The following is a 16,051-nucleotide window of genomic DNA, read 5'->3' as shown; positions in this document are numbered from 1 at the left end:
TACCTATCAAAAAAGTTATCACAAGACCCCCCCTTTGAAAACAAATTTGGTTGTGTCCGCTTGTCAACTAGTGATGCAACATGTTTTCCTCATTTAAAAGTACTAAAAATTATACATTTCATGTAAATTTTGTTCAACCTTGATGTCTTACGCGTTCAAAAGATGAGAGGGGGGGCTATTTGCATTCTCACTGTATATTGAAATAAAAATCCCATAACAGTTCACGATTATAATTTCGAAAATCAGTATTGATATACATTTCCATCAGAGGGTTGTCTAGAGTATCCTGCATTCGTCTGGGGGCTATGGTGAGAGGAATTCATCAATTTGATATTGCTGGGGTGCTTCTTTTCCGTAACGCCGCCAATGAGCACTTTATGAGCCTAAAAAAAATGAAATCATTTTAGGGTAGCTTAGGTTCAAGTGGGCGGAACTAGGTTTATTACTCTGGCCCAAAACTAATAAACCTATTTATTTCAGATATTAGAGCAATCTCCAATAAATACAAATTCAAGTCAAAACTGAAAGAACATGTGAATCAAAACTATGACATATTGAAATCGGTCTATGAACTGGATTCGTAATCGTAGTTCTCTCTAGGCTATGAATTCAAACTACATCCTATTGTAGGTAATATCTTGAGTTAGTAGAACAATCCTACGTCATTGCTTCATTATGCAACAATGATACCTCATTTATATGTATGTGTTTATGTATGTATTTGTGTATATATGTGTGTATGTATGCATATGTATATATGTGTATATGCATGTATATGTGTATATATATAATTAACGTTTAAGTTGTTTATAGGTTGATACTACAACTCAAGATCTGCTTGGGTAGATCAGCCTTCAAAATTGTTTATTTTTCATTCATTGCTATACCATTATCAAAATATGTAATTACCTGAATAATTTTATTGACGGAACCGAGTAACCTGGCTAGGCTGAATAGTCCAAGACCAGAATTCAATTCCAGGCTTTCTGTTGAGTAGATTTTTTTTGCAGTCTAGTACCAACTTGGTCGTTGCTCGGTGGGAGCCAAATGCTAATGGGCTAAGAAACCAGTGGCTTTCCGCCCGAAATACGGTAGCATAGAACCTTAGGCACATTGATATATCTGCCCAGCACCTCGAGGTGTTTTGATACATGTGTGAAGCAACAGTTTTCTGTTCTTGGCATTCTGTCCTATCGGAGGATCTAGTTCTGTCTGCTCAGAACAAAAACTGTAGATTATAAGGCAGTTCGTAGTTGAGAATCAAGTTGATACATACGTTTCGTTCTCATAAACCCAACCAATCTCAGTTTCTGACAATCCAAAACATCAATTTATATTTTCAAATATAAGGATTTTTTCAGCAAAAGATCTACAAGCACAAGACGAGATTGACTGTACGGAATCATTCATTCCAGAGCGATCAGGAGTATTGCTTCTGCTTTTTTTGCTCACGAAGAGTATTCAACAAGAACCCCAAGAATTCGGAGCAATCCTCTTGTTGTCCTAACGAGTATCTAGTGGACTTCAAAGACTCCAAGAAATCGGTTGGTGGGAAAGAGGATACATTCTTACGAAACTACAACTGCATGAACAATTGTTTGAGTTTGGTGAATAAGCAGGAAACATTCTCGTTCTCGTTCATCGTTGAAACCTTGAAATTCTTTGTCATGAACAACACATGTAATAACACCACTTGTGATTTGTGTAGGTATACCTGTCGATAACGATTCCTAGTCGAAAATAAACATTCATGACAAAATTATACGCTGGTTTTCATGAATGCCTATCATGAATATTCATAAGTTACAAATTTTCTTTATTGTTTCGATTTCGTTTAACTTATTACAATTGATTGTGAACGAACCTTGAAATGGGAATTTAACCGCGATAAATTAAGTACGGTTTTCTGTACCGAAGTCGTTTCGAAAACGCAATTCTATAGAAAGTGTTTTATTTTGAATCTTGGAGTTGAGTGGAACGTATACTGTCACACATTCAAAAGCTGTAGGAATATTGAAAATATTAAAATGGCACATGAGCAGCCTTGATACTCTCACCCACTGAACCCTTCAAACCCCAAAATCAACTTCGCAGTCATCGATAATGATTTGAAAGATCTTTAGAATTCTTAAAATAGTACTAAATTTTGAAATATTGGTTAACAAAAACAAAAATATGCATTAGATAAAGTGAAGAAATGGCAATCAATAAAGAAAACGAAAAGAGACTTACAAAATTATATCTGTAGGGTATAACAGATTTTTTCTTCTTCTCCGTTGGACTAGATTCGCCATCGGTAACCACATTTTGGGAAGCAGCTTGTTCTTCACGATCAGGAGTCAAATCCCTAGTGTTCCTTAACCTCCTCCAGGTGTGGATTCCCTGCGATTCGGGTTGGAGATAAACGTCGACGGTGTCGGGGAAAATCTCATCAGACTGGTTGTACGATGAGGAGAGAACAAAGTCGAGTTGATCGTTAGGTATAAGATTGCTGAAAAAAATATACTTATAATGTTTTTAATAATAGCGGGTTTATGCAACACAATTGCTAAGACTATGACTAAGAACTAATTGGCGTGAAGTTATCCACAGATTTCTGGCCACACATGCTGACGTAGAGGAAAATAAAAATCTGTGGTTGGGATACGAAATTATTAGCACCCGTACTAATATCTGTGGCTGGAAATACCTATTCACTATAGGTTGAACGTGAAATTATTAGGACTATTTGGTGTAAAACTTTTTTATAGAATCTTGAGTAGATTGACGCGTTAATAATCGTTTTCTCATCAACAATACAAAATTAGGGAAAAACAAAATTGGAAATATTAGACTTACTTTCCAATACCCCATATAAAAATGATATCCGATGATGTGCGTCCATCAAAATCACACAACTTCCATAGTTTCTTGGGTAGATTAACTTGGTATGACAGTTTTCTTGTCATCTAAACAGATTTCGAAAAAGAAATTGTTGAAACAATCAGAATAAATTTTTGAGATTCCTTGTATTCATGAAAATCACACAACTCCTATAGAATCTTGGGTAGATCAATATAGTGAAACCGTTTCCTTGTCACCCATACAGATTTCGAGAGAAAAATTGTTGCAACAATCAGACTCACTTTTTAAAACACCTTGTAGAATTGTAACCAGAAGATGTGCGTTCATGAAAATTACACAACTGTTATAGAATCTTGGGTAGATCAATATAGTGAAAACCGTTTTCTTGTCACCCATACAGATTTCGAGAGAAAATTGTTGCAACAATCAGACTAACTTTTTAAAACACCTTGTAGAATTGTAACCAGAAGATGTGCGTTCATGGAAATTACACAACTGTTATAGAATCGTGGGTAGATCAATATAGGGAAAACCGTTTTCTTGTCACCCATACAGATTTCGAGAGAAAAATTGTTGCAACAATCAGACTCACTTTTTTAAACCCCTTGTGGAATTGAAACCAGATGATGTGTGTGCATAAAAATCGCACAACTCTTATGGGGTCTTAGGTAGATTGATGTAGTGATAACAATTTTTATGTCAATCGATCAGATTTTTAAAACAAAAATGTTGAAACAATCAGACTCATTTTTTGAGATTCCTTGTAGAATTGGAACCATGAAAATCACACAACTCTCATACAATCTTCGATAGGTAAACACAGTGAAAACCGTTTTCTGGTCACCCATACAGATTTCGAGAAAAAAATTGTTGCAACAATCAGACTCACTTTTTAAAACACCTTGTAGAATTGGAACCATATGTTATACGTTCATGAAAATCACACAACTCTTTTAGAATCTTGGGTAGATCGATATAGTGAAAACCGTTTTCTTGTCACCCATACATATTTACAGACTCAAAATATGAGTCTGATTGTTGCAACAATTTTTCTCTCGAAATCTGAATGGGTGACAAGGAAACGGTTTTCACTATATCAATCTACCCAAGATTTTATAACAGTTGTGTGATTTTCATGAACGCACATCTCCTGGTACCAATTCTACAAGGTGTTTTAAAAAGTGAGTCGGATTGTTGCAACAATTTTTCTCTCGAAATCTGTATGGGTGACAAGAAAACGGTTTTCACTATATTGATCTATCCAAGATTTCATAACAGTTGTGTGATTTTCATGAACGCACATCTCCTGGTTCCAATTCTACAAGGTGTTTTAAAAAGTGAGTCGGATTGTTGTAACAATTTTTCTCTCGAAATCTGTATGGGTGACAAGAAAACGGTTTCCACTATATTGATCTATCCAAGATTTCATAACAGTTGTGTGATTTTCATGAACGCACATCTCCTGGTTCCAATTCTACAAGGTGTTTTAAAAAGTGAGTCGGATTGTTGCAACAATTTTTCTCTCGAAATCTGTATGGGTGACAAGGAAACGGTTTTCACTATATCAATCTACCCAAGATTCTATAACAGTTGTGTGATTTTCATGAACGCACATCTCCTGGTTCCAATTCTACAAGGTGTTTTAAAAAGTGAGTCGGATTGTTGCAACAATTTTTCTCTCGAAATCTGTATGGGTGACAAGAAAACGGTTTCCACTATATTGATCTATCCAAGATTTCATAACAGTTGTGTGATTTTCATGAACGCACATCTCCTGGTTCCAATTCTACAAGGTGTTTTAAAAAGTGAGTCGGATTGTTGCAACAATTTTTCTCTCGAAATCTGTATGGGTAACAAGAAAACGGTTTTCACTATATCAATCTTTTACTATTCATGAACGCACACCTTCTGGTTCCAATTCTACAAGGTATTTTAAAAAGTGAGTCTGATTGTTGCAACAATTTTTTTCTCGAAATCTGTATGGGTGACAAGAAAACAGTTTTCACTTTATCGATCTACCCAAGATTCTATAAGAGTTGTTTGATTTTCATGAATACAAGGAATCTCAAAAATGAGTCTGATTGTTTCAACAATTTCTTTTTTGAAATCTGTTTAGATGACAAGAAAACTGTCATCACCAAGTTAATATTCTCAAGAAACTATAGAAGTTGTGTGATTTTGATGGACGCACATCATCTGATATCATTTCTATATGGGTTATTGGAAAGTAAGTCTAATATTTACAATTTTATTATTCCCTAAATCTGTATTGTTGATGAGAAAACGATTATCGACGCGTCAATCTAGTCAAGATTCTATAAAGAAGTTAAACACCAAATAGTCTCAATAATTCCACGTTCAACCTATAGTGAATAAGTATTTCCAGCCAAAGATATCAGTACGGGTGCTAATAATTTCGTATCCCAACCACAGATTTTTATTTTCCTCTACGTCAGCATGTGTGGTCAGAAATCTGTGGATAACTTCACGCCAATTAAGAACTAAGTTTGACCATCACAAATCAACGAGAGCGTTATAATGCAAACTTGACTAAGACTCACAACTAACAACTATAACAGCGGTATATTGGCGCAGTGGTAGCGCACCCGACTCACGACCTTCCGGTAGTGAGTTCGATCTCAACCTCGACCAGATATTTTTCTCGAGAGAATTTATCTAGTTGAAGCTGGGATGATCCTGCAACTTCACATGGCTGATGGACATGCGAATAGCCATGAGACTCCCTAAGTGGCTCAGAGAGTTATTGACATTGCTACCCAGGATACAATGCAGTCGATGCCGATGACACCCAAAAAAATAACTATACCTACCTAGAAAGTTAAATATGTGCCAAATTGAAATATTTGCAGTTGTCATTGACCCCAAAAATTTCAAAATGATAAAACTTCAAATTTATGCCAAATATAATAGTGGAGAAAATGAATGAAATATTGTTGAAGTTTCTTTTGTTTGTATGGAATTATTTTGAGTAGTATAGTAAAATATCCAATGAAGAATAATTGTGATTATATTAACATGTGCATAAACTGGGCACTTTTCTTAGGTATAGGTTTAGTTCTAAGGTATTTTTGCAGCAAGTTGAAGAAACTAGTTTCATGTTACCTACCCTATGGCCGAGATATTGATCAAGGTAGCAGAGAGTCTGCGAAAATGAATTCATAAACTTGGATTTCGATGGAGAAAGGTGAAAAATAACAGGAACACATTGATGAAACACCAGCCTATTCGAATACTTAGGATAAAATTTTTGAAGAAAATGCGGACCTATGGAGAAGAATGTCGACCAATTATTTATATGGATGAAACATAGAAAGTCTGAAAATACCTTGTCAGTGAAAAGCAACGTCTAATCATAAAACATGTTGGTGGTGAAAATGGGTTTGTATCTAATGCTTACTACATTAAATGAAAATCAAATTGTAATAAAGGTGATGCTCACAACGAAATGCATTTTGATAAAAGGGTATTGGAACAGTTGATTCCATATTTACCGTTGAGAAGCATTGTGATGATCGATTATGCACCATATTGTCATAAACAAATAGACAAAATGCCAACGACATCGACTAAAAAAGCCGTATCTAAAAAATGATATCTAAAGGATCTTATGATTTGAATGAACAAGATGGTATTGATTCGATGTATAAAAATGCAAAATGATTTTCAAAAAATAAGCTGTATATAAACTCAGCCAAAACTGAATTTCTTATCTTCCATACAAGACAAAAACAAATTGAAAATATCAACCTGACCTTAAACAACTCTAACGTAAACCGTAATACCACTGTTAAGTTCTTAGGTCTCAATATTAATGATAAACTAAATTGGGAAACACTCATATCTACTCTAATGAAAAAATATTAACATTAACATTTTTCAAATATGCTGTATGTATAAGGTCCTGAAAACTCTAGTGATGAAAAACTTTTATTTTGCAGAAATTCAGTCGAGACAGGCATACGGAATCATAATTTGGGGACAACACTGCTGCCAAATGTCTCCTCATTACAGAGAAAAAGTGCATTCGTGCCATGTTTCGCAAACCTTAAACAGAATCTAGTAGACCTCTCTTCAGAATGCTACAAGAATCAACTCCTTATTTCTCTTTACATATTGGAAACTGCTTGTTACATTTACAAACGTAGAAATACTTTCCTCTGTCGTAATGACATTCACGGTAGTTACACCAGGAATCAGCAATTGCTGAATACTCCTGTAAACAGATTGAACCTAGCGTAAAACGGTCCTCTAAGCATCGGAATTCAAATTTTTAATAAAGTTCCCCAAAACATCACAGAGGAACCTCTACCTATTTCAGATTCAAGAAGTCACTGAAAAAAGTACTAATTGAGGGTGCACTCTATACTTTGGAAGAATTTTTTGGGATACAAATCACTCATAGTGTATTATGTCGTACTCTATATGTAATTGTATATTTTACCGTAATATTTAAATTGTAGTGTACTCTGTCTGTACCTACTTGTACTTATCATTTTAACATTTGATTTTTTACTCTGTAATTCTGCTTTTTGTCTCTATACCTACTCCAAATTTTTGACATGTCATATACCACTTTAGATCTTTAGATGAATAAATTTGATTGATTGATTGAAATCACAACGTTGTACGATTACCACCATATCATCCAGATTTGAACCAAATTGAGTTAGTTCAGGCTGCGCTGGAAGATTACGTGTAATCGTGTAACTTTCAATTTCAACGATGTCATGCAACTTTTGAACAGTTTCCTTCCGAGCAATCTCGTTACGAGTAGACATTTGAGGACGATTTCATGTAGACATCATCGTGGATGACCTGATTATTGACATTCATGATGAGTATAGCGACACTGCACCGGAACAGGAATATGGGAATGATGTTTCAGAGGATGAAGATGGAATCAAAACACTTCGTAACGAAAACTATGTATCAACAGTAAAAAATTATATGAATTGTATTTATGTACCGGGTGTCCCACATTTTATGTGACAGGCAATATCTGGTTTGTTGAAGGATATACACAAAAATGTTTCATACAAAAGTTTTAGGAGTTCATGAGAGCTATATTTTGATATAATTTTTAAATATACAGAGTGTTTGGTGTAGGTGCTACAGACCAAAATTCCATTTTTCAAAATAGAACGCCCTGTATATCATTACATATTCAGATGCTACGTTAAATTCTAATATCATTTCATGTTTGGTTTTTGAAATTCGGTTACGGCGTTGTTGAGTTATTGCACTTTTCCTTAAATATAAAATTTCAAAAAAACTTATTTACTCGTACACGAATCCAGTCTATATCTTTTATTAAATTGAACTAGACTACTACTGAATACAAACCATTATTCTCACCTCTACGATACGATATCGATATCAGTTGAATATAATATTAAAATTCTTGAGAATGTGACTAACTTGAGGGTGAATTGCTTTATATTGCACAATTTCATCAAGTAGCTTATGCTTGTTGATGCCATAGTAACAAATGTTGTTGAATTGTATCTACTTGTCAGTTCGATTCAGTGATTCTTTGCAAAACAGTAACTGTGTTCTTTGTGCGAAAACTCCAGTATGCCTTTCGCGTTTAGTCCAAGTGATTGCATTGATATGTTATTAATTTTTGGGGAATGTCAGAAAAACTGCCGTCAAGCACAACGTCTATACCAAGAACGTTTTCCAGACAGACCCATTCCGTCACGAATGACTTTTTCGAGAGTTGTAGAAAAATTGCGAACTGGGTCATTTCCTTCTACTATAAAGCATCGTCATCATACGAGATCTGTTAGAACTGAAGATTTAGAGATCAATGTGTTGGCTTATATTATTATTCATCCACATGTTTCTATCCGTACTCTTGCAGAAGAAGTCGATGTGAGTAAATCTAATGTACAGAGAATTCTGAAAGAAAATAAATACCACCCATTCAAAATTCAGTTGGTACAAGGTTTGAAACCCACGGACTTTGAACGACGACTTGAATTCATTGCTTGTAATCAGGTAATATTATATGAAAGTCCTAACATATTCAGTCAAATTTTGTGGAGCGATGAATCGCGATTCCACAATAATGGAGTTGTGAATCGACATAACAGTCACTATTGGTCTCAAGAAAATCCCCAATGGGTCCGCGAAAGTAATTTTCAAACTACTTGGGGTATTAATGTATGGTGTGGATTGTTCAATGGCCGCATCATAGGACCTTACTTTTTCAATGAAAATCTCAATGGATTACGATATTTACATTTTCTAGAAAATGATTTGATCCAGGTGATGGAAAATATTCCCATAGCAGAACGACAAGGAATTTGGTGGCAACAAGATGGTGCTCCTCCTCACAATTCACAGGTTGTTACTGAATATCTGGATAGAACGTACCCAAATAGATGGATTGGTAATAAGGGTCCAATTCGGTGGCCGGCTCGTTCCCCAGATTTATCACCGCTTGTTTTTTTCCTATGGGGTTATTTAAAAGATATTGTTTTCACTACTCCCCCTTTGAATGTGGATGATCTGAAAATGAAAATTCGACTAGCGTGCAATGATATTACGCCTGATATTATAAGAGCGACTTGTACGAGAGAAGTGATTCGACGTTTCGAAGCCTGTATAATATCTAATGGGCATCACTTTGAACAATTTTTATGACTTATTTCTAGGTACCTACCATTCTTATGAAATGATTTATCAAGTTATATTATTTACATTGTTATTAATTAAAGATTTGTTTTCGAATACACCTCTTTCAATTTCGCAATTGTTTCATATTCAAAATGATTCCTGACTGAATTCCACAACTCAAAATTGAAACCATTACTTCGAACACCCAAAATTTTGACTAAATTTCATGTGATCTGATGCAGAGAGAATAATTGTATGAGATATTTAAAAAAATAATAGTCGTTCTCAAGACTTTACATTTTAAGCAATAACTCAACAACGCCGTAACCGAATTTCAAAAACCAAACATGAAATGATATCAGAATTTAACGTAGCATCTGAATATGTAATGATATACAGGGCGTTCTATTTTAAAAAATGGAATTTTGGTCTGTATCACCTACACCAAACACCCTGTATATTTAAAAATTATATCAAAATATAGCTCTCATGAACTTCTAAAACTTTTGTATGAAACATTTTTGTGTATCTCCTTCAACAAACCAGATATTGCCTGTCACATAAAATGTGGGACACCCGGTATATAGTGGTATGTTATTATCAGTACTTCAAGCATTGTTTTGTAGATTATCTACCTGCTTTCTTTCATAATCATTTCCTATAACTATGCATTCAATTATTTGTCGGTTGTGAGTTTATCCATTTTCTTTTAATTCATTTATCTATAATGAGAATGTACGTATCTATTATTTACAATAATATATCAGTCACTATCTTTCAATTATTTTCCACCTGCACAAAAAGAAGAATTGGGGTTCCCGTTCCTCACTGATATATGTGTAGTTGTCAAAAGTTGCCGAATTTATTCAAGCCAAAATTCTTTTTCCGATTATGCTTCCTGATAAAAGCTAGTAGTGGACAGTAGTAAGTTCGCCTCGGAATTAGAGATATCCAGCTAGAAACTCGTATAAACTTGTATTTTGACATCCAAAAAGTTTTCTAGAAACCTACATATGATGGTTGTACTAGTATCTAAGGTCAAAGATCACAAGAGATTTGGGACATTTTTGGCAAATATCTCGTTTCCTATGGGTTTTTCGCTATTTGTATTCATTACCAATATTGTAGAGGATTGAATTTCCTACAACTTTTGTTCCAAAAACGTTTTTATACATTGAATTGTTTTAGAGATAGAGGGCGGAGACCGCGCGATAAAAGCACCATTCAAGGCCAACTGGTAGTCCCGGTCAAAAACACGCCATATTAAGTTTAATAATTATTGATAAATACATAATTATAAGACAATAAGATGGGGGAAAAACAGTATTAAGATATTTGCGATTGAAAGAATATTCATTATAAACAACCTGAGAACAGTATAATGATAAAGAATTGAAAAGAAGAACTGTTTATGAAAAAATAATAATCAATACTCGTAACATAAAGAAAAGAATGTAACGGAAACTACTGATGGCAATAGAACAATAAACTACCATAAACAGTTCTAAAACATTTATATATTTTCTGGAAAAATTGTGTGGAAAAAAGTAAGATGAAACAATGTTTGAAGGTGACATGTTGAAAAAATCCCGCTCATTGTTGATGCAAAAACTTTATGACTTCATGAAAACCACTACCGCGCTTTTGACTTCAGAATCGTGTTTGGCTCATTATTTTACGTAAAACCGAAAAGAAATTTCTTCAAAAATTTCCGTTGTGCGATATCTCAAAATTTTCCAAAAGTTACGATTAGTTTCAACAGCAATAGTTGTTGAAAGATGAAGTAGTAGAAAGCCAAAAACTTTCATTCCTAAAAATTAATCACTCCTAAAAAATATAATCCCTTCAATTCAAATGAGATTCCTCTTGGCTGGGATTAAATCAAATAGGTGAATGAATGTCATTACGATGTCATCGATGACATAAGCAGATCAAGCTTATTCCGTGACATTAAAAAATCGTAATTCATGAATAAAGTGTGTGTATTTTCTATGTTATCCAATTTGGTACTGAAGAGCCTTAGGGCAAGTGTCTTAAGGCGAAACATCGGTGTATACCAGTGAGGATGGCAATGTTCTATGTAAGTGCAATTTGTTACCAAGAATTGTATTCTTTCGACAATAAAGCATATTCTGATTCTGATTCTGATTCATTTAGCGTAGAACTCAGGTGAATGATATCTGATTTTTATTCCACAACGAATGTTTGAAATACAAACTGAGTAGAGAAAAGTATTTTCTGTATAATTCAGTGTTCATATAGAAGTATTTGTTTCGAAAGAATTTTTTCTTTCGTATAATTCAATGTTTATATGAAAGTAGCTGTTTCATGAGGACTTTCTTTCAGTTTGTGTCTGAAAGTTACTTCTTTGCATGATCTACACATCCATGTATAGAGTTACTTCCTTCCTTTCTTTGGAAGACTCCCTCATCCTTCTTTTTTTTGTATCAAGATGGAGTAGTAGAAAGCCAAAAACTTTCTTTCCCAAAAAACAATAGTTAACTTCTGGGATTTTTTGGAAGTTTCAAAAAATATATGACATTTTATAAACACAAAATCAATTGTTTTCAGTTATGAAAAACGTTTTTTCAACACCCTGTATTGCATATTATATGAAACGGCAATGAAAAAATAAAAAAGTCACGTCTCCCAAGGCCTAGCTCAATTATGAGGGGAGCAATTGCAATTTGAGTAAATGTCGCAGAGCTATTTTAGGTTTTTTTCAGAAAATTTTAATAGATATAACTCAAAAACAGACCGACATGAAAATTGAAAGGAATCATTTTATAAACCTAAAATGTTAATTTGTAATACCAAGTTTCATCAAAGTCTAAAACGGTAATGTTAAATTTTTAAGTGAGTGTGTTGATTTGGCATGTCACTTGAATACTTCATAAACATGATTTTGGACACACATTTTTGGAAATTCCATTGTATTTGTAGTTCTTGTGATTATACAAAAAGCTCACCTGAAATTTTTGAAGAGCATGTGTCTCCTCGCGCTGGCAAGAGTATGATGCCGATGCATCCGCTGAAAGGGCGATATCGCTTCACACCGCACATCCTTTTTATATTTTTCATCAGAAATCGGTCTTAGGAAAATCCCTTCAGAATCCAAATATGGTACGCAACCCCTGTTCCTTATTGATGTCACCATGACTAGTTGCTTTCCAAGCGAAACCACATTTGAAAGATCTTATCACGCGATATTTGAAGAAATGTCATAACTGGGGTTACATTGATTTCCAGGGGTGAAATGAGCCAAAAAATAACAAAAAGAAATCACAAATATTTAATATATAAAATTAAAAAAGATCTCTTCCGCGTTACCTCAAGAGGTGGAAGTTTCACCACAGTAAAAAGTTCTCGGCAGCGGCGGCTCGTCAGAGGAGGCAAATTAGGCTTTGCCTCCCCATGAAATTTGAGGCTATTCATCGCAATAAATTAAAAGATATTGACAAATAATTATGATTATTTTTTTCTAAAAATGCTTGGGTATCATTACTTTACCATTAATTTTTAATATAAATACATAATATGACCGAAAAAACACCATCACTCACTACGTAGTACGTACCACACTGTATCCTGCATCAACAAAACTCAAACGCACCGCCCATGAACGAATAACGAATAAACCATCAACCCGAAATAATAAATGCCATACGTTGCAAGAGAGCCAAGCCTCCGACCGCTTTAAAAAACACAGGCTCCACGAGACCGATCCAACCAGCGACATACGTCCCAATTTGTAATTTTTGTTGCAGAAATTATAACGTTAGAGGAGGCTAGCCTCCAGTTGGTCTCCGTTAGTGTACGACTGCGTTTGTTTTTTATTTAATTATTCGGACGGGATACCATGACGGACCGGGATTGAAAAATATTTCGGTAAATCGTTTTAGTGTTTCTTGATAATATTTGTTATTTGTGTATAAAACAGGCAGTACTGTATTATAGCAGTGCTTTTTGGTAATATTTTTAATGTGTTTTCAAAGTGTTTTTTTTTTCAATTTCAATGTGTTTTCAGGTTTTCACTTTCCGGTAAGTTTTTTTCCATTTATTATGGATAAGTTGGACGAAATTAAAAATCTGACGATATAGTCGATTGGTTGCTGACAAATAATTTCAAATCTGTATCTTATGATAATAAATTTTACATTATTGAAACTCTGGGAAGGCCTCAACCAAATTTGATTTCAATTAAAGCGTCAGATAATCGACAAAATCGAGGATTTAATATTAGTTGGTACGATAAATGCGATTGGTTAACCGGATCCATTAAACGAGAAAAACTGTTTTGTTGGCCCTGTGTTTTATTTTTCGTACAAACTGAATACCAAACGTGGTGTAAAATAGGATACTCCGATTTAAAAAATTTACCTCGTTCTACAGAAAGACATTTTAAATCTAAATATGGAGCATATATTTTCGTCTTGTAAATTAAAATTGTTTAGCAAACAAAATATAGCAACAGCTTTAGATACAGCTCAAAAAGAGGCCATAATTTCTTTTGATAATCAGGTTAGGGTTGTTTTTCTAATGGTCAGTTATATACGTATAATTTTCGGCAATACACAATTTTTGTTTGCATTTATGCAAATATTGTATTTTGCTTTAAATAGGTGGGGTACCCCAACAAATTTTTGCGCCTCCGGTGGGCTTTTCTATGTGTATATAGTCTTTATGACTTTAGCCTACCCTGTTCTCCAATGCAGGAGCCGTCACTGGTTCTCGGTGACCTCGAAACAGAGTGCGGAGCCAATTTCGTTCTTTTACCATAGGCATGCGCTCATATAAAAACGAAATTTAAGGATATTATAGAAGATTTTTTGGTTAGTTACTTATTTTGTACTACAAAAACTAAAAACAATAATAACAACAGGAAATAAACTGAACACAATATCAATTTCCAACCGTTTATTATAACTAATCGGATGCCCGTGGTACCGTCGAATCCTTCGATACTACAGCACTGAATACGTTGGATGAGATGAGAATCTCATCCTAAGAGAGGTTGAAGGTCCCCTGCAACTCGGGCGGATCACATGGTAAGAGAGCCTACTGGAAACTGGTTATATGTGTGCCCATGTCTAGTTCTTTCTGCCACACACACAGTTGCAGAAAGTTATAGTGAATCACACCTGCTGCTGGCCACCATACAGTGACCCCGGTCTTTTATTGGTGGGTTTTCGCCTGGGTGGCTCATCGCTATCCAACCACTGTCCTGAACTTCTCCTGTAGAGGATCCACTTTTGGTCACACGTGACACAATCCGATCCAAAAATAGATCGTTTTGGTTGCGCAAAAACAAAGAAAAACAGACCTCGAACCGTGACAATTTCTATCGATCGTTAAACCGTGGAGCATCCACTTTTCGAGCTTTTTGACCTTTTCAATAAATTTCAAACCATCAAAAACCACATAGAAGTTGGCATCCAGTTCTTCCGCCATCCCACGCACCGTTTGTGGTGGGTCAGTCTCCACCAGGGTCCTCAAACCCTCGTCCTGGATTACCACTTCGGGGCTCAGCTTCGAGGCTAAAAACTCCGGAACGAAATTTTGCTAACCAACTTCGAACATTGAGTTCATTATCACTATAATTGGATATTCTGCACAAGCGATTTGAGGGCATAGTCATCTCACGTGGAGGTGATGCGAACTGGCCACCGAGATCATGGGATTTGACTCCGTTAGACTTTTTCTTGTGGGGTTTTCTAAAGTCGCAAGTTTTTTAAAGCCACAAACCACAAGCGGCCCCCCAAAACCAACATAACCCATGCTATTGGTCAAATTCGGCCTGATTTATGCGCCAGAGTCGTGGCGATGAACGATGTTATAGCCCACACATAATGACATCAGTAAGTCTTTCAAACGAATGAAACTTTTCGATGATTTCTCACACACGCTTATGTTGGGGCCACACTAACGCGAAATGCCATTAATTATCGCGATAATGGACGTTAACCGTAGGTGTAGCCACGACTTAACGCGATAGTTTGACAACGGCAGTAACATTGCCGTTTGGCGTTAGGCAATAGCTCAAGTGGCGGTACATCAAAGAGATTAACGCGAGAATTAGTGCGATAGAGCGGCCACGCTACGTCAGACGTTCATCTTGCAAGTAAAATTAACGCCGTTGAAAATTATCGCGATAATGGGCATTGACGTTAGCCGCTAGTGTGGCCCCAGTTTTAATGGAAGACCCTAATAGTTGTAATCCAGATCAGAGCTAATAAAAACAGTATAACTTTTCAAACGTACTGTTTTTAATACTTGAATTACAATTTTTAGAAACTCGCAAAGTCTCTAACTTTTTCCTCTATTCTCCTTTATTCAAATTCAGTCTTCTCTCAATCTGTTTATAACAACTTACTCAATTCAACAAGAACAATAACAACTAACTTCAACTAACTATCCATTCGGAATCAACTAATTAACTCTATCTAAGAAATATTTATTTAGGAAATACTTGTGCTTCTTCACGAAAAAAAAATACTTACTAAACCGAAACCATCTTGCTGAATTGAGTTATTCAAAAAAAATTGAAGGGAGAATTTCACTTGAC

The 16,051-nt window shown here is 35.1% G+C and overlaps 1 protein-coding gene across 1 annotated transcript; it reads right to left on the bottom strand.

The window, feature by feature from the left end:
- Positions 1–214: 214 nt before the first annotated feature.
- On the bottom strand, positions 215–12,716 carry LOC111505105 (uncharacterized). The gene is made up of 3 exons (XM_023159860.2): positions 12,456–12,716; positions 2,233–2,491; positions 215–383 (listed from the first exon to the last, which is right to left on the bottom strand). Exons 1-3 carry the CDS (start codon positions 12,641–12,643, stop codon positions 243–245), a joined length of 588 nt encoding a protein of 195 aa, XP_023015628.1. The 5' UTR covers positions 12,644–12,716; the 3' UTR covers positions 215–242.
- Between the last annotated feature and the right edge of the window lie 3,335 nt (positions 12,717–16,051).

Source organism: Leptinotarsa decemlineata, unplaced genomic scaffold (genome assembly GCF_025532065.1).
Source record: "Leptinotarsa decemlineata unplaced genomic scaffold, Ldec_3_MD MMD2_tig00000010_RagTag_RagTag, whole genome shotgun sequence".
NCBI lineage: Eukaryota > Metazoa > Arthropoda > Insecta > Coleoptera > Chrysomelidae > Leptinotarsa > Leptinotarsa decemlineata.
This window is presented reverse-complemented; position numbering and strand designations above follow the sequence as displayed.